This window comes from Coturnix japonica, chromosome Z (genome assembly GCF_054131305.1).
Source record: "Coturnix japonica strain WE chromosome Z, WE-NBRP24, whole genome shotgun sequence".
NCBI lineage: Eukaryota > Metazoa > Chordata > Aves > Galliformes > Phasianidae > Coturnix > Coturnix japonica.
In genome coordinates, this window is record NC_140702.1 from 60,989,249 (window position 1) to 61,010,434 (window position 21,186).

Consider the following 21,186-nt stretch of genomic DNA (forward strand, 5'->3'; position numbering starts at 1 on the left):
ACAGAAGTTAAATATCCGACTTCGAAGCCTTTGCCTGAAAGTTGAACACCATGCACTGTTCTGGCTGTGGAGGTTTCAGGTATTACCCGTGTATCAAATTCTGTGGCCAACACCAAGGATCAGAGGTTCTGGGAATGTTTACCAGCTAAGAAGTGCTCACAATCCCATCATCAGTCGTCACTATGAAGATAATTCTACTTACAGTCAGTATGGTTTAAGCCTTTGTTATGGAAGCAATTTTTGTGCATTGTGGTCAGCTAAAGCAATTCTACCCCTATTTCACTGTTAGCCATTACAGGCCCATTTTCTCTCTTGTATTTGGTTTGTACTCCACCACTGCAGAAGTACTGATTCTGCTATGTTTGTAGAGCAGTTTGTTATCCTGTGTTCAGACACACAGAATCACTAGGCTGCATCTTCTGCTACAGTACTTTTGAGCATTCAGTTGAGTTTTTCTTGATGAGAAACAGGCATCAAGCAGTTTCTTTTATTGAAAAACAATCTTAAAACCTTAAGTGTGCCAGGAATCCAGTGTTGTTAATTGTGACAGGCCTGAAGGAATGTGTAGTAAAATTGTGGCAGTGCCAGTGAAAGGATGTGTGGCTTCCAGAGCACAACAAAAAAACATATTTAGGCATGTTGAATCCTTAAGCTGCAAATATGTGTGTGCTGGTGTCACCCTGTGTACACAGACTGCTCTCCTCTCTGAGCTGCAGTGCTGAACACCTTTCAGCACTTTGGAAGGTGTTCTGTCAGAAGCTGCATTGCTGTTTGGATCGCTTCCACCACTGGATATGTGTTCCCATTTCATGTGAGCAAATATATTTGGGTTTGCTTCAGATGTTTGCAACCATTAAGACAAGTGACAGAGCTTTGCTATTTCCTATGATGCACTCTAATACATTGAGGGCAAAATCAATTCCTTTTAGCAAAAAGCCTTTCAATCAGTAGTTAAATTAAAGGTTTTAAAGAGTATGTGTAGCCCTCCCATACCTATCCTGAGGGACTGCAGTGTTAGCCATGGGCTCAGTTGTGGTTTTGGATTACCTGTGTATGTGCTTTCAGCTTCTGGACCCATGTATTTCCCACCCTACATGTTAGCCCCAGGGTTTTCTCTCCTAAGGGAGAATTGCTGTTGAGCCTAAAGTTGGTCTTTCTCTGTCTTTACTCTGGAGTTGTAGATAAATTCAAACCAGTGTAGCCCTACAGGCATAGACTTTAATGTGTAGTTTGAGAGCAGCTGTTGTATATTTTGTTTTATTTGTTCTTAAAATAATTAATTTAAATCTAAATAAGTCAAGTTTTAATCAAAATAATCCACAAAGCATGCTTTTTTCCCCCCCTCAATGTATTATTTCAAGAAGCTAAATAAGCACTCTGACAATTGGTTGCAGACTATTTTAATCAGATTATGATTGTAAGAAGTATGCTAATACAAAAACTAATCCGTGCCTTTCATTCTTTGTTTTCCTATATTGATATCCATCTCATTGTATTTATGTTGGAGAATGCAGACTTTTGTGAGAAGAAACAGGATAACCCTAAATAATTGAAAAATTATTGTGTATTGTCAAATACAAAACCAGATTAATTTAAGTAATATACTTCTGTTTTGTGGTAGAGTCAGGATTCTTGTCAGAATGGTTAGGGTGCTGAGGAAAGGGGAAGCTGAGACACTATGAAACCCACTCCTATGGCTACTCAGCATCATCTAGGGCTCTGTCTTCCAAGATCTTCTCAGCTTATAAAAGCTTAGCTGTATCATTGTGAGTATAAACATTACAGGCTAAACCCTTCATATCCCTTTTTGCATCTTCAGTTGTGATATGAAGTGGTCAAACAGTTCACTTCTGTAGTAGTAGTAAGACACGTAGCTTGTAAACACACACACTGTTTGCTACTTGTCATGCTGTAGCGGAGCTATTGAATAGGGTCACTCACATGTATGAACATGTTGGTTTGGTCATTTGTTTGCAAGATCAGAATGTCTAGAAAGAAATGGGAATGTGATATAGAACTAGTATTTTAGCACAGTTTTCACAGAATTCGTGGATACGATGTGCTGTTACAGATGAAAAATGAATTTGATAAGAGGAACAGAATCATAGACATTGCTTCAAAAATTTGTTCTCATCATCTTAATGTGTGAGTCAATGTTCCCTGATGAAATGGGGTTATCTTCACATTAGTTTAGTCATTTAAAATTTCTGGTGGTGAACTTCTGATTAGATGAATAGTTCATGCAATGCAATGTGAAAGAACCCCTATTCCTCTTCTGAAAGAACGTGTATTCCTCTTCATGGGGACCTAGCAATATATCTGGAGGAAAATGCTGCAGCATGGAAGAATCAGACATCCCGTGTTAGTGCAAAGGCAGATGTGATCTGAATGGATAATAAATATTACTTGATGACTGTCTGGCTTTGAACACCTCAGGAAGTTCTCTAAGAATCATTGTGTTTCTGGTGCATGCTTTTGTGGGACAGGCTATGCATGTGCAATTGGAAGAGAAGAAACTTAGTGGGTAAAATGATGGCAGAATGTTTCATTGCTTCTATATGCAAAGTTCAAATAAACCTATAAAATTAAATGCAAAATATAATTAAGCATATTACGTTATAATAATTATGATAATTACTCAGAATTCACCATATATGCAAAGTTATTTTGACGAGAGTTACAGATCATTGGTTTTCAATGACGCTTTTAATAGTAAGCCAATTAAACAAAAGGAATTATTTTCCTTCTGTATTTTCCATGTAGGTATGCATCTCACATGCCATTTTCTTTATAAAAGTAAACAGTGATAACCTCTTTGAATACTAATACATTCACCTGGTATGTCTGCATGCTTTTTCCTTTGCATACTCAGTGTAAAGATGAAGTTTACAGATGATGGATGAACAGTTATCTTTGAAAATTAAAGACCTGTATTTGCTCAGATAATAACTAAACTATAGGCAGGAATTATTTGTCCATAAGCTACTCAGTAAACCCCACCACCAGAATCCTGTTTGCAGTAATGGAAAAATATCTCCATGCTTCTTGATCTTTAGCTTCATTGCCAGTATTACTGACGTACAAGTAACCGTATTATGATGTTGAAATTTAAGGTCTTCAAACTTTAAGTTTTAAAAAGGAAGTATAAAGTATATTTCAGTCACAGAAGGCTTGCATTGGGGTTACTAAGCTGTAGTTCCAAAGCACTGCATTATCACTTTTGTGACAGATCTCTTTCTACAGTATCTTTCATTAAGGAATAGGCTGAAAAAGCACTTAATGTATACATGTTAAAATGATGATGAGTCATATATATATGCATATTGTGGAATTATGAGGTGTTGCATTTGGGAAGTTGGTGTGGATTTCGTCATCCTTAACATTTTATTAAAGCAAAAAAATTGTTGAGTGTAGAGATTAGAGGTTGTTTTCCAATTATGATGTATCTATACTAAAAATTCTGTTGATGGCTATTTTTTGTATTTAAAGTTTTGATTATTTGAGCACTTGCATTCTCATTTGAACATTTAGAGTTTTGAGGTGTCTGAGCATTCTCATTCTGTTCTTGCAGTTCGACAATCAGCAAGCATTGGGAGGCAGAACTGGCCACACTCAAGGGTAATAATGCTAAGCTCACAGCAGCCCTGCTGGAGTCCACTGCCAATGTAAAACAATGGAAACAACAGCTTGCTGCATATCAGGAGGAAGCAGAGCGTCTTCATAAGCGGGTAAGTCAAGGCAAACAGCCAGGATCATTGAGACAGAAGTATTGGTGGATATATATGCTCATATTGAAATTGAACGAATAAGTGTAATGTTGAAGATGCAGGTGAATCTTTAACACAGACACTGATGATCACTTTAAAGCACATGGAGCTTGCCAGGAAGTTACTTACTATCAGTTCCTTTTCTGTAGAGGATTCAGTTGGAGCAAATGTTATCTGAGCTGTGAACCACAGAACATCTTTGTCAGCATTTACTCTTCATTTTATGTCAGCTGCATCATACTTGTTTCACGATCTTCTCTATAGAATGCCATGGAGTCATTACATTCAGTGTCCTCTTGCCTTTAAGCCCACTGAAATGTGACATCAGATCTGTAAGTTAAGGAAATCATCTTGAAGTTTCCAGAGGTACTGAAGTCCAGCAGCTTCCTTTTGTCCTTGCACCCAAAGAAAAGTGAGCATAGGATCAAGCTCACAACGTGCAGTTAAAGATCTGCATTCATACAAGAGGGACAGGATCCCATTCTCTAGAGTCTTGCAGAAGTCCTTTTACAAACCAGAAGTTAAAGTGTAGCGCAGTTAAGAGTAACAGTCTTCTGTGAGGAATAAAGATTTAAGGCTGCATTGTGAAAACAAGTATACAATATCTCTTTTCTTATGTAACATGTACTTAATATATTGTTATAATTCATTCACTTTTATGCACGACTTTGTAATTGTAGCGTAAGACATATTTCTACGCAAAGTGAAGGCAGTCATAAGACATATGGAGAAAATGTGTATGTGGGGGAAATTTATTACAGTTTTGTTTATATCAGGAGATTAACTTAAGTCAAGAAAACTTAAAAAAAAAAAAAAAAAAAAAGCAAAGGACCTTGTTGAGATTTAACCCAGTAGGTGGGCAGGGGTGGCTGAGCTCCACACATTGTACCCCTTCCCAGTGGGATGGGGAGAGAGTAGGAAAAGATGAAGTAGAACTTGTGGGTTGGGAGAAAACTATTTACTAAGATAGAGAAAAGGAAAAGGATAACAATTATGACAAATGTATGTAATATGCATAAGTAATTTCTCACTGCCCCCAAATTGGTGCCCAGCTAGTCCCTCTATCAGCAGAAGATAGTGAGATGAACTCCCACCCCCTTCAGAACTCCTTGTACTTGATGTCATATGGTATGTTGTATGGCAAGTTTAGGTCAGCTGTCCTAATTCCCTTCCTTCCCAGCTCCTTGGACCCTCTAATGAGAATGGCCTTGGCTTTATACAACACTACGTAGCAGACCAGTATCACTGGTGTGCTATTGACACTGTTTTTCTCCTAGAACTAAACATAGCATCATACCAGAGACTTTGAAGAAAACAGTTCTACCCCAGCTGAAACTAAGATGGAACTGGGCTTGTTTAGCCTGGGGAAGAGAGATAGGACAAGCGGGAGTGGTTTTAAACTGAGACATGGGAGGTTTAGGTTAGATATCAGGAGGAAGTTTTTCACACAGAGGGTGATGACACACTGGAACAGGTTGCCCAAGGAGGTTGTGGGTGCCCCATTTCTGGAGGAATTCAGGGTCAGGTTGGATGTGGCTCTGGGCAGCCTGGTCTGGCTGGCACTTAGCAGGGGGGTTGAAACTAGATGATCTTTGAGGTCCTTTTCAACCCAGAACGTTCTATGATTCTATGATTCTGTATACTTTTGTGCATGAAAACTGTATACTTGAATAATCTGTCAGGTGGGAAAGGTCCAGTACAAACAGAGCAGACCTTTTAGTTTGATTTTATATGCTGAACTCTATTGGACAAAAGAAGATATGGAAACTGTAGTTAGCCAAATTGCAAAAGGTTGTTTCAGATCTGCATTGAACCTGGCCGGTGAAGGCTGTTAGTAGTCACAGAGAAGTTAGGCAGAAAATAACCCCATTTATGTACCAGATTGTCCTCAGATATCAGAGAGCGTAGGGGTGTCTAGGCTTAAATTCTGGGTAATATCCAATTTAATACTTTTAAGCCTGATTGCATTATCATAATTATGGATTCACAAGTATGCACTGCCCGATTCACCTAGTCATCTTCAAATGGTCTCTCACGATGACCCTTGAGGAATCTGTCTGCATTCAATGAGAACTCTCATGGCTGGATTAGTGAACAGTGCAGTTTATTAAAGGAACAGGAATACTGGTTATTTTGGATTGCTCTTGGTAAATGAGCTGTGTACAAAGCATGTGAGGTTAACAAAAAAAAAGAAAAATATGGCCAGCTGCAAATGCGTTAAATTATAGAATAACTCTGTACAACTTATTTTGAAGTTTCCCATGGGCAGCACTCAGCATAACTGTGTTTGCAGATTTTACCCAACAGGTGTCCCTGTGGGGAAGAAGAGAAACTCACCCCACTAATTGATCTTGGAGATCAGCAGTGATATCTTCCATTCCTCTACTCTCAAGCCATTTGTGTACTATTTTCTTACTTTAAGGTGGAGCTTGAGGGACTCTATTTATATAATCTATTTCTATTGAGGCACAAGCTAGTCTTATATGTTTATGTGGAGAGGCTTTCACTTGTCTCATTTAAGTATCCCCTTTGGAACTGTGGAAGTTCTAACCCGTGGTTAAGTTTTGTGAATGAAAGATAATAATAATTGTAGTTGATACATTTATGTAAGTTATAAACTTACATCACGATTACTACACTGCAAAAGTTTGTGTGGATGTGACCACTAGGTAGGTTCTACAGTGCAAAACTTGTTGCTAAAATACTGACATAATTAAGTGGCATTCTTCATAGGAGGACATATGACTTTAGTTGCAGTCTCCAAAGTGGAGACACTGCAGTTCTGATCCAACAAAGATTATAAAAGTAATACAGAACAACATTAAATGAATTTTCTGCCCACTGCTCAAAGTCCCATGAGACGAGATGAGCAAGTTCTGGTGGCAGATGATCCCATTTTCTTCATATTGCTGTCACTTAGTCCTGTCCTGTTACTGGCTTTCACTATTAGCTACATTCATTAGTAGATGATTACTTTTTGTAACCTTTGTCAGGCAAACTTCCTGCACTTATTTTGTATTTCTGAAGGGAAATGAAATGGTATAACGTGGGATCATCTGCACTGTGCCCTTACAGTCATCTTCTACGTGCTTGTATTAAAGTTTTCTGTAACTGTTTACCACCAGACTTACTGATGTCTTGCATATCTGTGTGCTTATTGTTCTCAGGCGTGCCTGTAAATTATTACAGGATAGTTCATCAAAAGTTCTGTTCTCTGTTGGAATTGCTTTAAGAGAAATATAGGCTTGGCTAACACTGTAAATCAAGCTGTCTAGGCAAAGGTGTGCATCAATCTTCTCAGTCTGTTACCTGTACAGCACAATACAAAAGCTTTTCTACCCTGAGTGTTGGAAACTGATCTTTAAATTTGAAGTAGTGGTCCATTTCAGAAAGAAATTGCCACACAGATATTTCTCCATCACACCTATAGAAAAAGTGCTTGTGAAATACTGCATCTGGATATTGTTGGCTATGGTACGTTCTGTAGCAAGTAGTGTCACGAAACTGTATGATGTAATCATTCTGTTAGGTTTATGGTAGAATTATAGAATTACAGAATGGCTTGGGCACGAAGAGACCTTAAGGCTCATCCAGTTCCAATTTCTTCCTAAAATCTAACCTAAATCTCTCCTCTTATAGCTTATAGCTGTTATACCCATCATTACACTCTGTGACAGAGTGTCTCTCTACAGCTTTCTTCTAAATCCCCTTCAAGTACTGGAAGGCCACATTGTGATCTCCCCACAGCCTTCTCTTCATGCTGAACAAACCTCTGCTGCTTCAGCCTGTTATCTTAGAAGAGGTGCTCCAGCCCTCTGATTCTCTGGACCTGCTCCAACAGCTCCACATCTTTCTTATGCTGGGGGCCCCAGATCTATATGCAGTATTTCATATTTACATATAATGTCTAAGATGGTGGTCTTTTTTTATAGATATAATTCATATAGAAGCAAAAACATAAATAAGTGCACTAGGGTAAGAAAACTTATTAATATAATTTGGTGAATTTGCTTCTGTAAGTGCTTGTCCCTCATATCACAGTTAGTCCTCTATAAATGCCTTTAGTCAAATGAGACAAAATCCATCTTTATTTCACAGTACCACAGAATCATTTAACATGAAGGGGAACTTGCAACTTACCTTGCCCAACTCCACACAAAAAGCATGGCCAACTTTGAAGTTAGATCCAGCACCAGGCTTGAACAGGTTACTGAGGACCATGAGTCAAGTCCTGGAAGATGGTGAATCCAGAGTGCCTCTGCACAATCTGTTCCAATATTTTTCTGACCTGTTTTTCTAATACCTGTGTAGAGTTGGCCATGCTGCAACTTGCGTATGATACCACTTCAAAAGTGAAATGCTGTTTGATCCAAAAGGAACTGTGTTGGAAAAGGGTGGATAAATGATTTTTAGAAATACTTATAGAAAATTTACTTCAAGGATAAAGAAAATTTTGGCAATTAGTTTGCCTGTTTAGCTGCAATCTAGTTGTTTTATATGCACAAGGTGGCTATTACAGCATCTTGCATGCTGGAGAAGCAATATGTGAGTACATCTCCACGCATTAGATAGATATGCTCACTTACAAAGGTCATACTGTTGTACTATAGACCCGCTTCCAAATTTAAGAACTGTACTTCCAGCTCTATCTGCTATGTTTAGTGCAGTTTAATAATATATTTTGTGGTTTATATATAATTTAATTGTGGCTTTAAGTTTGGTGCCTGAGTCATCTATCTGAAAGACACAGCGGACTCATATCCTCTGTGAAGAGTGGTGGCAGGGGGAAGTAGTGCAGTGTATATTGGTAAATATGTACTAGTAAATTTTATGTTGTTATTTCTGTTTTTAGTTTTCTCTTTATATAAATAGCCTTATAAATAGCCTTATTTACATAAATAGTTGCCTTTTCATATAAATTATGTCTTTTTGTTGCTAATACTATTTATTATGGGAAGATCTTATGGTACCTTTTCATCAGTTTCAAGTTTGACACAATTTACTTACAGACATACTTCTGTTTTGCTTTATATCTCACTCATAATTTCTATTATTAACTGTAATAAAATGAAACTTATGGTTCATAGAATCATAGAATCATAGGGGTTGGAAAAGTCATTCAAGATCTCTGTAGAGTATCATTTGTAAAGAGCTCTCCCTTTAGCCTCCTCTTCTCCAGACTAAACAATCGTAGTTCCCTCAGCTGCTCCTCTTTTTTTTCCTGGAGATCCCTTATCAGTTTTGCTGCTGTTCTCTGTACACATTCCAGCAATTCCATATCTTTGTAGTGAGGGGGCCAAAGCTGAAAACAGTTCTCAAGGTGTGGTCTCCCCACTGCCGATTACAGTGGGACAGTTCCCTATGCCTGCTGGCCGTACTGTTTCTGATACAAGCCAGGATACCACTGGCCTTCTTGGCCACCTGGGTGCACTGCTGGCTTGTGTTCAGCTTGCTGTTGACCAGCACCCCTTAGTGCTTGCTGGGCAGCTTTACAACCACTTTTCCCCAAGCCTACACTGCTACATAGATATGTTACGACCTGGCATTTAGCCTCAATGAATGCCATACAATTGGATACGGCCCATCAATTCTTCCTATCCAGGTCCCACTGCAGAGCTTCCCACTCTCATGCTGTACTCTGTGGTAAGCTTTGCTTTTTGAGATGTTTTAAATTACTTTAAACCCAACATTTTGTATTCTCTAAGTGCTTTAAATTTGACTGAAATAGTTTTTCTTTGTATCACAGTTGGCATTTTTAAAATATAGAAACAAAGCTACAATGTCTCTGTATTTGATTTTTGATGGCATAAAAAAAAATTAATTTAGTTTGTTTTCTTTTAATTGCTTTCTCTGAGGCTTTTATCTTCTTTCTCCTGCTTATTTTCTGCATTAATAATGCCTGGAGCTGAGGATAAAAAGAATACAGATTCAGTGTGACTGAGTGTAAAGGTCTCCATAAATTAAAGTTTTATGTTCTCTTCTGATATATTATGAGCTTAAGTGAGAAACACTGTATATTGGTATTTTGTCAGACATATTTTTCAAAAGTTCACTAAATTCTTGTATGGATTTTTCCTTCTAATAAACAGATAATAGTTTTGAGAAGATACAATACCCAGTCAGGAGCTTAACTGAGAGTTCTAAACCTCCTGTCCTCTGATCTGCTCAGAAGCAGCTTAACAACAGAGATGTGCCTTAAACAGGGCTGGGAAGCACTCCTACACATCCTGTGCAGCTTTTTGAAGTCAAGAAGGGACTCATGAGCTTAGAACAGCTTGGTAAAAAAATAAAAGTATGAAGTAGCTACTTCAGACAAACAAAGTAGCATTGATACTAACATTAATCTTGCTATCATAGAAAGGAAAGGATTGAATGGTGATGTGAATTATGGAAAGTAACCCAAAGTTTCACCTTTGTCAAGTAAAAAATGAAAACTATGCATTTTTTTGCATGCCAGCTGCTAAAGTAAATCATCCTATGACACTGGGCAATTGCGCAGTGTAATAACACCACTGCATACTAAGAATGCTACAGTCCTTGAAGATCATTCATCTGCAGGAGAAGAAACCTGAAATACCATAATGAAAGGAAGTGACTGAGTTCTTGGGTATTTCTAAAAGAACCTTTTTTTGTGAGTTATCTCCCTCTTGTCATTCTCCTTTCAAGAATGTGTCCCTCCTCTTCCTACAGAGCAGCCTGAACTTATGTTAGATTTAAATTTAGAATGGTTGATTAAAGAAACAAATTGTCCAAGTTTAACTTCCTTCCTAAATTAATTTAATTTGCATATGAGTCATGTGGTGCTGTTTGTTTATAAAGCAAACAGATAAGCATTTTGCAGGGTAAGTGTGGTTAGCCTGGCAATTTAATTGAAACAGTGGGATTACCATTTTGCTGGCATTTTTTAATGCATTTAATTGAAACAAATGAGCATACCAACTGATGAGTCCTGAGTGCCCAGAAAATAGATAAATCAGTACTAATATATTCTATTAATCTGGAATTGTATCCAAATTCATATTGTGCTTGAAAGTCTAGAAAAAGAAAAAAATTAGTAAGGTAGCTCTTGCCCAAGTCATGGTAAATGATGTTAAATATTGACCAGATGTTCAAGAGAGGTGATCTGAGGAGTATAAAAAGGTTAGAAACAACATAGTAAGCTCTGGAAAAGCTAATTTTCGTAACTGTTACACTCAAGTTTGTAGAAGGTATATGGGAAAACAGTAACTTTACTTTCAATTTTTGAAATTATGTTTCTAAAAGAAGAGTTTCTGATTTAGAAGAGGCAGTAATTTTCTGCTTAAGGTCTGTTATCCTCACAGTGGGACTAGTTTCTAATAGAAGGAAATCCAGAGTGGTATTTTAAAAATGCTTGAGAGGAGACTTGTGAAGGGTGGCTATCTTTGTGTGACACTGGGGGAATAAGCAAAGGAGAAAAGCCAAACATTTTGTTTCAAGTATGTATTTTCCTGTCACATACACATTTTTGCTCCCCCAGACCCATTTCAACTATCCTAAAAAATTTCATATTGCTTTTCTTATTGGCTTTTGTTGTCTAGCACATACTCTCAGGTCCCTTTTATGAGTAATTCCTAATACCAGTAATCCACACATAGACTTTATCAAGATTCAATCTTTGTTTAATGCTTCAGATTTCTTAAGAAGATAGTCCTTTTTCACACATAGCAGGTGAATCAGGTGATGGTTGTTTTGCTTCCTGAAATGAGAAAGTGAAGCCTGCTTCTTTTATGGAATGTTAGTGAACCGAAGGCAAGTCTTTTCTCTTTTTCTGTTTGCCTTGTTTACTTTTGGAGCAGATTTCCTTTTATGACCTGAGACTATATTTTTTGTGAGGGAATTCACTTACATTTAATGTGAGGTGCTGGAAAAGTAACTGCGGTCAGTCTGGGGAAGATTAAAAAAATGTTTTCACTTAAAAGCCCGTCATCTACTCCTTCGTCATCATTCCAAAGCTCCATTGCAGAATAGGGAAATTACAGGACTTGAAGTCCTCAGGATTAAGAGATAACCTATCTGTACCATGTTTGCTATTGCACGTGCTTAATGAAGAGGTCAGATAGCTGGAAAAATACTCACTATTGGATTGTAGACTAAGAGATGTCCCCTGAAGTTAGTATTAGAACTATCAGTTGCAAAAAGCAATTGATGGCTGATGCCCAGAGAATCGAGTACACTCCTGTATTTTCAGATATCCCTACTGCAGTTTCATTACTTTCTTCACGAAAATCAAGCAAATGATGGATTATTCTTCTTTCTTCTCTGCAGAAATGAAGAACTTTGGGAAACATTTTGACATTTGCATGGCTTGAGGCTTCAGTGCCCAAAGAGAAAAATGCGTCCTTTTCAGCAAAATCTTTAATTGATTTATCAGTTGAAGAAAAATAATATATTGCTGTTAATTCACAAAAATTCCTTCTTCCACAAGGTTCTCATTTCATCTATGGATAAATCTTGTAAAATGACAAGGGTAGATTTGCTGTCAGAAGTGATCCATCTGATCAGCAGCTGCCTTGGAATGCAGTTTTCCTTGCTTTCTGCATTCTCACATTTCTTAGATCCAAAATTCTTCACAGTGTTTTTATTCTTGAAAGCTATGAGAGATTGTTCTTTATGATTGCCTTGTTTGCATGTTGTTCTCTATCTTGCTGTCCACTGTGAAGAACTGAGAAACTTCTTGCACAAAAATTATGTGAAACTGTTATTCCAATTATTGCCGAGACACACAGTACCATTTTTCTTCTCACTGTGGAAAGCAAAGGGCTCTTCTTTTCTTTGTATGAGGCTCATCTTCGATTATTGATAGAATAATATTATCACAGTTGCAGTTACGTTCCATTAAGGGATGCAACTCAACCGGCTAAAAATACATAAGGAATACTTAAACTACACATGAAAATTATTCTGTTCCACACTATAGCCTGGGTTAGTAGACCTTGGATATTGTGTTCCACAATAAATTTAAATGACAAAAGCATCTTTAGAGAGCACGTTAAAGAGTGTCAGACTATCTATAAAACAAACTAAAGTGACACTGAAAATTTATCTTAACCTGTCTTTCTCTACATTTCTGTAATAGTTGAAGTAATTTCTGTGTGAAATTTAAGAAGAAATTCATGGCCTATTGCTTCTAACCTTAAGATCCTGAATAAAAACTTCTGTAGATTGAGGTCAGAAGACTACACGGGTATCTCAGGAAAGTGGTTGAGAAAAGTGAGTCAACCTAGAGCAAATATAGCCCAGATTGATTCTGTCAGTAATTGCTCTGGGAGGGTGGCCAATTGAAGTATTCCTGTAATTCCCATTTCTTTGCCTCTGTCTGACCAAAACCTTCAATTGTTAAGCAGATGTCTGTTTCAAGATTTGATACGGTCTTTTCACTTGGTTTCTTAGAGTTTGATTTAGTTTGCTTCCTGGGAGTACCTTTGTGCAGTCACGGTCTTAAGCTTATATAAAATCTGTTCTCCCTTCTGTTACCTGTCCTCACTCACAGAATCAAAGAATCACAGAATGAACCAGATTGGAAGAGACCTTAAAGATCATGAAGCTCCGACCCCCCTGCCTGGCAGGGCCACTCCTGTCTTGCCAGCAGCTGAAAACTACAATGAAAACTTCTGCCTGGCATTCTCTGTTTATAAGCTGTTGATCCTAGATCAAAATCCTTGGAAAAGTCTTGAATGGCCTCTGCAGGAAAGGCTCCATCAGAACAAATTGTCTTTCTGTCTTATTTGAGCTGGCGTATTTCTCACTCAACTATGCATTTTGGTATAATAATTTCCATATACTAGAAAAATTATCCTATTAAGTGGTCACCAAAAAGCCCTTTCAGATATTCTTTCTTCATGAGCTATCATTACCTCAGTGACAAGTGTAAAATACAGAAGTAGGGGCTAAGAATAATGTTCCTTTTCTTTTAAAGTCTTGATTAGGAAGTCACAGTTTTGACTTATTCTGGATGTGCAGTCTTATGGTGGCAGAAAAAAATTTTGTTTAATCCGTTATTGTTCAAAGACTGATTTTTTTCAGTCTTTGTCGGAATTCAGAATACGGTCAGAATTCTGTACCAGAAAGAAGTTGCAGTAAGTTGGTTAATGTTGCAAAACTTTGAATGATTGATTGTACCTTGATCTTAAATATGAAAAAAATGTATAAGGAGATATATAACTGGAAATAGCAGTTGGGAGGGTCAGACTAAACTGTTTTACCATTCTTCTGTGCCTTCCTCTGTGCGAAATGCTTAAATAGTTATTCTGAGTGTTTTTTATTGGACCAGTGATCACGAGGAAAAAAAAAAGTCAATTTGAAACAAGAAACTGAGCAAGTAAATGTTGTCCAGATTTTTGCCTAGAGCTTTATCTTTTGTTACTTTTGTTTTCAATCACGTATGCTTTGTGTTGCAGAGTTTTCCAACCCATCTTACTCTACAAATTTTTTGAAAGGTCATAAGATGATTTTCTTATGTGAAGACACATTGAGGAAGAGACCATCATGAAAATATATGACGTCTTTTCAGATTTGTATAGGAATAGGCATTTAAATAAGACTGATTAAAGTCGCCATGTCCTTTTAATTAATTTTATTTTTTTATTTTTATTTATTTATTATTATTATTTTGGTTACTGTTTTTTCAAAAAGCACTAAACAAAACCGTTGAACAATGCATTATTTTCTTGCATAAGCATGAAGAAATTGCAGAATCACAGAAATGCATTTCTTCCCAGGGATAAGTTGGGCTAAAGTCCACATCACATCGCCTTTAGTATGGGTAATTAATTGCCCTTCTGGGAGTGCTTGACTGTTGGCAAGATCTGTATAGCAGAACCCACTCACTCAAGCAAAATCAGCTGCATTTGCTTAAGTGATTTCAGAATGTGTCTTGAGTTAGCATTGCCCAGAGCACACTGAGGAGTGTTCATGTGAGCCATGCAGCCATAAATGGTCTCTTCCAGGCGGCATTTCCAGCTAGCAGCAACACAGTTGGTCTCTCAGCCTTTCCTCACAAGGTAGATGGTCACCACCCCTCATCACATTTGTATACCTCTTCTCGACTCCTTCCAGAAGCTCCCTACCTTTCTTGAACCGGTGTGCCCAAAACTGGGCACAGTACTCCAGCTGTGGCCTTAACAGGGCAAAGAAGGGGGAAAAGACCACTTCCATTGACCTGCTGGCCACATTCTTCTTCATGAATCCCAGGAAACCATTGGCCTTCATGGCCACAGTGTCCTATTCATTGTCAACCTATTGTCCACCAGGACACCCAGGTTCTTCTCTGAAGAGCTCCATTCCAACAGGTCAGCCTCTGACTTGTACCAATGTATGTGGTTATTCCTCCCAAGGCTTTTCTCCAGACCTTAGGTACCCATCCTGTTCTTCGTGACCTTTCAAAGGCCGTAAAGAGTGGCGTGGCAGACACTTCCACCAGCTCCCTCAGCATTCAAGGGTACATTCCATCAGGGCCCATGGACTTATCCGTGTTGAGTTTGCCTAGATGACTGCTGACCAGATCCTCCTTGACCAAAGAGAAGCCTTAATTTCACCAGACTCCCTATTACTACTGCTTAGTAATCACTGAGGTATAATTGCTTTATATGATAGATTGGCCTTCTTTGAGGTTACTATATATTGTTCCAGATATTTACAACAGATAGGAGAGGAGCTGGACCCAGGTTCCTAAATCAACACTATGAACCCTGGGTTCACAGAGGCTTCCACTACTGGACTGAAGACTTGGTTCAGCAGAATGCTTGGAAAGGTTCAACAGGTTAAACTTTAGAAGGAGTAGATGAGTTTGGTAGTTGTAGCAAAAGTTTGATATGAACTAGAACTCAACATAAAGCATTAGTTGCAGGATTTATGCTGAGCCTAGAGCAGAAATGCAAGAATGTGTAAAAAAGTGTGGCAGCTCTACTAAATGGTGAATGGTTCTTGACTATGCAACACACTTAACACCAAACATGACTTCAAAATGTGTCCAGTTCTGAATGAGGGCCAGTGTGTTGTGTTCTGGTCATTTGTGTTTGTGTCATTACTGTAGTGAGCACTGTAGCAGTTGCAACTGGTAGTAGTCAGAAAAAATCTAAATATATGTATTTGTGTGTAATTTTAGCATACAGAGAAAATGGCCTAAGTCTGCAGTCATAATGCTCAAGTCACATATAAACCTGAATAAACTGTTGTTACTGATTTGTTATGAGCGCAGATATTTCTTCTGGGACAGTTCCAGTAAATGAGATAATTCTTAGTGTATTCATGTTAGGCATGTTGTCAAGCTATCTTCTCTTCCCTAATTTCCCTTATCCCTCCTGAGAATTGCTGTAGTCTTAGCATCTCAACATCTATAAACCTGATGTGCAAAAATGCCAAATGACAGCTTTCCAGGAGGAAAACCTAGACCAGCCATGACTGTTAAACAGGGAAGGTTCATGCCCCGTGACTCAGAAGGGAAAAGCTGAGAGGGATTTTGTTTTAATTTTCTTCTACTTCAATCTTGGCTTTCTCTCAACTTCTCCCTGCACCCTGTAATCTCTGTTTAAACCTACAAACAATTCAGAATCTGAAATTACTGGCACGACAGTGGCTTCACTGGCATTGGTGATGAAGGGCACTAATCTCGATTCCTCAAAAATCAGAGCAAGAAAATTGTCCTGAAGCATACCTGTCCACTGTCTATGAATGGCAGGATATCTATATCTCTTCAATTGAAGAAGTAAAATGAAAAGGGTATATACCATTGCCAGGCATCTTATCCAAGGGCAGACAGAGAATGCTGCCTGCTAATAAAGAGGAATTGCACCAATCCAAATCGTGCCATTAGCTGTTGGCTTTGTGACTGTGAGATGAGATCTGAATCAAGAGGATGCAAGAAGTTGGCAGCTGTGCATTGGTAGCTGAGTGTCTGCTGTTGCACTTGAAGCAGTGTCAGAAAATGAGGCTGAGAAATGTTAATTGGCTTGCTAGGAAAGGAGGGAACATTGTGGCTTGGTTGATTAAGATGATGAAACATTAAAAATGTTAGATGGAGAGGTAAGTTAAATGGACAGATCTGTGTTTACTCATCTAGACATTACTGTTGCTGAAACAGTAATAAAGCTGCTTCGATAAAATAATTAGTAAGAATTACTTTTAATTAATGTTAAATTAGCCTGCAACATGTCAAATGTATTGTTTCCAAGCTATTGTAACAAACATGGTCGCCATTTTCTGCAGAAATGTTTTTTGAGGAATTTTATGCAGGTTTCATAAGAATGTCTTCATTTTCATCACATAAGTCACCCAAAACTAAGAGTGATAATATTTCAAATGCTGCTACTTATGCAAAGAAGTAATGGTACCTTGAAACTGTTGCAATTAATTCTGTATGTGTTGCTACTAATTATTTCAACAGGTGACTGAGCTAGAGTGTGTGAGCAGCCAAGCCAATGCAGTCCACACACATAAAACAGAATTAAACCAGACAATACAGGAGTTAGAATCTACACTGAAGAAGAAAGAAGAGGTATTTGCTAATGTTTTTTTATTTATTTACTGTTACATTATTTATAAAGCTTTTGGATATTAATCTTGCAGTGATTGGTAAACACTGTTATTTCCTGTACATGTTAAAAAGTTAATGTAATTGCTATTGTACCATGTATATTAAAATAATTTGGAAATATTAATATTTTTTATTATATAATTGCAGTCGAATGTAGAGCTGGGCATCTGAAGAACTAAAGAAGTGTATCATGTTTTTTCTTTGTGGTAGTTCTGAGATCTTCCTTTGCAAAAATAAATATACATTGTGGCACAAATGGTTTCTTTAGAGCAATTACCATCACACTGATGCTATAAAAACTCAGTAAGAAGGAAGACAGTCATAAGAGTGCTTTGTTTTTCTAGAGAGAGGGGTTTGGAGCAAGAAAAAGATCAATACTCTTTTCAGGCCAATCTGTTTTTCAAGCTGTGTTAATATAGCTGACTTTTATGATCCCTATGATCAGCCCTTTTGTTCAAATCAAGCCAAATCTCCAGCCAGTAGCAGGAATGATGTTTCTTGTGCCATCTGCCTTTGTGCTAGACCCATCACCTGGAAAATGGAAGAGACTGGAATAAGACCTGTACTGACATGGGTCCTAGAGGAAAGCAGATTTACGCTACAGAATGACTGAGAATTAACCCTTTTAGGATAGGAAAAAAGGTGGAAGGAGCCTCATACGATGGCTTGTTTGCCCTGTTCAAGACCAGATTCTCTGAGCCCTCCATGAAGGACAAAACATGCACTGGTGTTGGATTTTGGAGACCCAGGGTGACCTTCAGGGTCTTGCCTCCAGCAGTTTGGGGCTGTTGTTAGCTCCTTCTGAGGAGGATGCAGGGGAGAGGATCCTTGGAATAAAAAGAAAGGCCACCCAAAATGGAAGAAAACCTTTTTCAGGCTCCCTCATATTTGAGATAAACTTCTTGTTGGTAACGTTTCCCTTTTTGGTACCCTCCCATGCTCTTTCAAATTATGCAGAGATGCTGAATGCAGAGACCTCTTAGCGAAAGAAAGGCAAGTACAGCCCTCTGTTTAAATGTATTTGTTAGCGTCAAGTTTCTTACAGAAATCAATGGCCAAAGCAGACAAGTTTGTGTTTTTTTTTTAAATACAATAAAATACAGATGAAAATTGGATTTTTCTCATGAAAGAAATGGTTGAATTGTAGTAGAGCATAAAGTATACAATTTTCAACTGCAAAAACCTCTAATATCCTAGGAGAAAAATCGTTTAGTCTTTTGAAGCGGAAGAGGTTTGGATTTATGTAACAAAGAAAATAGTTACTATTGTTATTTATTCACAATTGAATTGCCTTTTTAGGATTATGATTCAGGAATAGTGGGAGCATGTCTTAAGATGGTGGTAGCCAGTTGCCCATTTTAGTACTTTTGCTATGGCTTATTCAATGAAGAAGAAGACGTCTTACCTGCACTGAAACCAAACCGTATAGCATCTTGTTAAAGGGACTGTTTGTTCTTCTTTAGGAAATCGAAAGATTGAAACAAGAAATTGACAATGCCAGAGAGCTCCAGGCACAGAGGGATTCTTTGACCCAGAAGTTACAGGTGAGCTATAGTGCATCATCTTCATTTAGATAGAAGGGCAAAATGGTCTTCAAGTGAGCAGATTACATCAGCAATTTATGCTGTACTGGTTGAAGCTGCCAGATAAATCTGTACCTGGTGGGTCAGGATGTTCCTTGGGAATTTATTCCACAATTTCCACCTGCAATAAAATATTACTTTTTCCAGAGGGAACTGACCCAAATTCCATTTAGAACACCGTAAATCTCCACCCAACTCTGGAGCCAGTCTCATTTTCACAGCAGTATCTTGTCATAGTCTTGTGTGCCACTGAATTGTCAGACTGTGTGTCATCACGTAGAGATGAGTCTGTAATCAGCTTCAAAGCCTACTCTGATTAAGGTTAAAATGTTACTGTGAAGTACAGACTATAAAAACAGAATTTGACATTTTCTTGGAATTACTTAGAATTATTGTGTTTTTACTATTTTTTTATTGGTTGTTTCTTGTAACGCCAAATACCTCAGCAGCTGGAAGCAGTATGCTCCTCCCTGCTACGTCTGTACCTATGCCTTCCTGTTGCCAGGCTAACCAGCCAGTGTAGACATGCTCCTGTTGGGAGGATTAAAAAAAGAGATAATAATGAAAGTTAGAAATTGTTCTTGTATGTCATAATATCAGTATGAGACCTCATGAAAAGTAGCAGTGAGTTGAGAAGCAGCTCTCCTTAGTAAGTGGAATAAGGACAGACTAGTAAAGGATTAAAAATGTCTCAGAATTAAAGAAGGCTGAGTTCTCATTAAAAATTATAAAGTTTGCAGCTTCTCTTTTTTTGGTATATGTATCTTCAGTAAACAAACAGGTATATTATGTACATGTGTCCATACATCACTCTGTGGGTGATCAGCTTCTTAAAATGGTTGTAGATGGTTCTATTGAAATAAGTTTAAAGCTGTCTTAAGAGAGAAAAGTTGCTGTTCCTCAGGTTCAAGCTTGTTGCTGACCAGCTGACCAGATGCAGATCTTTTAAATTATCTTGAATCTTCGCTCACTGCAGCACTCCCCTTGCTTTGATAGGAACAGCCTTCTCTGAATCTTTCACCCTATGTCTGTGATGTCAGAGAAATGGTGTTTTCATCTGTAGCCCCAGAGTGACCATCCCACATGTGTTAATGTAGTAGACCTGCTGCCTGTTTGTAGGGTGATTGTCTCTATCTGTCTGTATCTGTTCATCACACTCCTGTCTCCTCTGATCTGTGTTTTCCCCTCTTGTGCTCACAAATGGATTACGTAACTAATTGGAATGCAGCCTGTATGAAAAGCATGGTCCAAAAAATTACTATTTCAAGATATTTTGCATTTCTGACACACTTGTGTCTGGGAATTAATTAGAAACCAATAATAGGCAAATTTCAGTAAGTAGCAGTATGCTGTCACTGCACAGGGTAAATATCAGGGCCCTTTTTAAGTAATAATTTCATTAGTTAAGACATGTGAATGAGTCATGATGAGTGTGACTCTCATGATAAGCGAGGATATCTTTATTACTGTGCCTGATCCCTAAGTATAGCTGTTATGTATGGTCAGAATATTCTGATCCTTTCTCTGACTTCCCCAGGAGATCCACGCAGTGCAGATAACAAACATGACTTCTTAATATTTTATTTTCTGAAAGGAAATAACATAGAAGAAATCATTATGACTTCCGTAAGAGCATCTAAAAACAAAGTACAGGGCCCGAATGTATCATCAGTGTCATATGTCAGATGAGATTAACTGCGTATAAAGGGAAATGATACAACTAAAGGAACAGATGGTATTACATGGATACCTCTCCACTTCTTCCATTAATAAAGAACAGTTTTGAGGCAAACTGATGTGCAGCAGGAGGCTGCACGTTAGCAGGGCATGAATTTTCAATTCAGTATTGTTATAAAAATCACTAACACTAATCAAGCCTGAAGATGTGTAGAGATCAAAAATAACAGTGGGGAAGTAGTGTTTTCCAGAGATCAATAATTAATAGAAACTGACTAAGTCAGTTCTGCTCGAGCTATGGGTAGGACTGTGTCATCCCAGCAGGGACTTCCCCAGCTCACCCTGGACATGGCTGCTTGGCCTCAGGGTGCTGAGCCCCCACAGCACCGCATGGCGTGGTCCTTGGTCTGCAGGCTGTGTGACAGTCAGCTCCTTTGTTTCTCACGGCTGTGAGGTAGCTAGTCAGTACCTAAGCACGCATCTGTTTTCATTTATGTTGTGCCTACAGTCTTTTTCAGTTAGTTTGTTCCTTTAATCCTTTGGCAACTATGTTGATCTGTGTCAAATGGATTAAAATAATTATGGTGCTGGCAGCAAGGGGTAATTC

General features: G+C 38.1%; 1 protein-coding gene across 2 annotated transcripts in view; it reads left to right on the top strand.

Moving 5' to 3' along the window:
* Positions 1 to 21,186, top strand: part of HOMER1 (homer scaffold protein 1) — an 85,921-nt gene that overhangs the window by 60,280 nt on the left and 4,455 nt on the right. For both annotated transcript variants that reach the window (XM_085528834.1, XM_015848572.3), the window contains exons 6-8: positions 3,572 to 3,728; positions 17,170 to 17,280; positions 18,783 to 18,863. In XM_085528834.1, the coding sequence (XP_085384960.1) occupies positions 3,572 to 3,728; positions 17,170 to 17,280; positions 18,783 to 18,863 (349 nt within the window). The remainder of the gene's footprint in view (positions 1 to 3,571; positions 3,729 to 17,169; positions 17,281 to 18,782; positions 18,864 to 21,186) is intronic.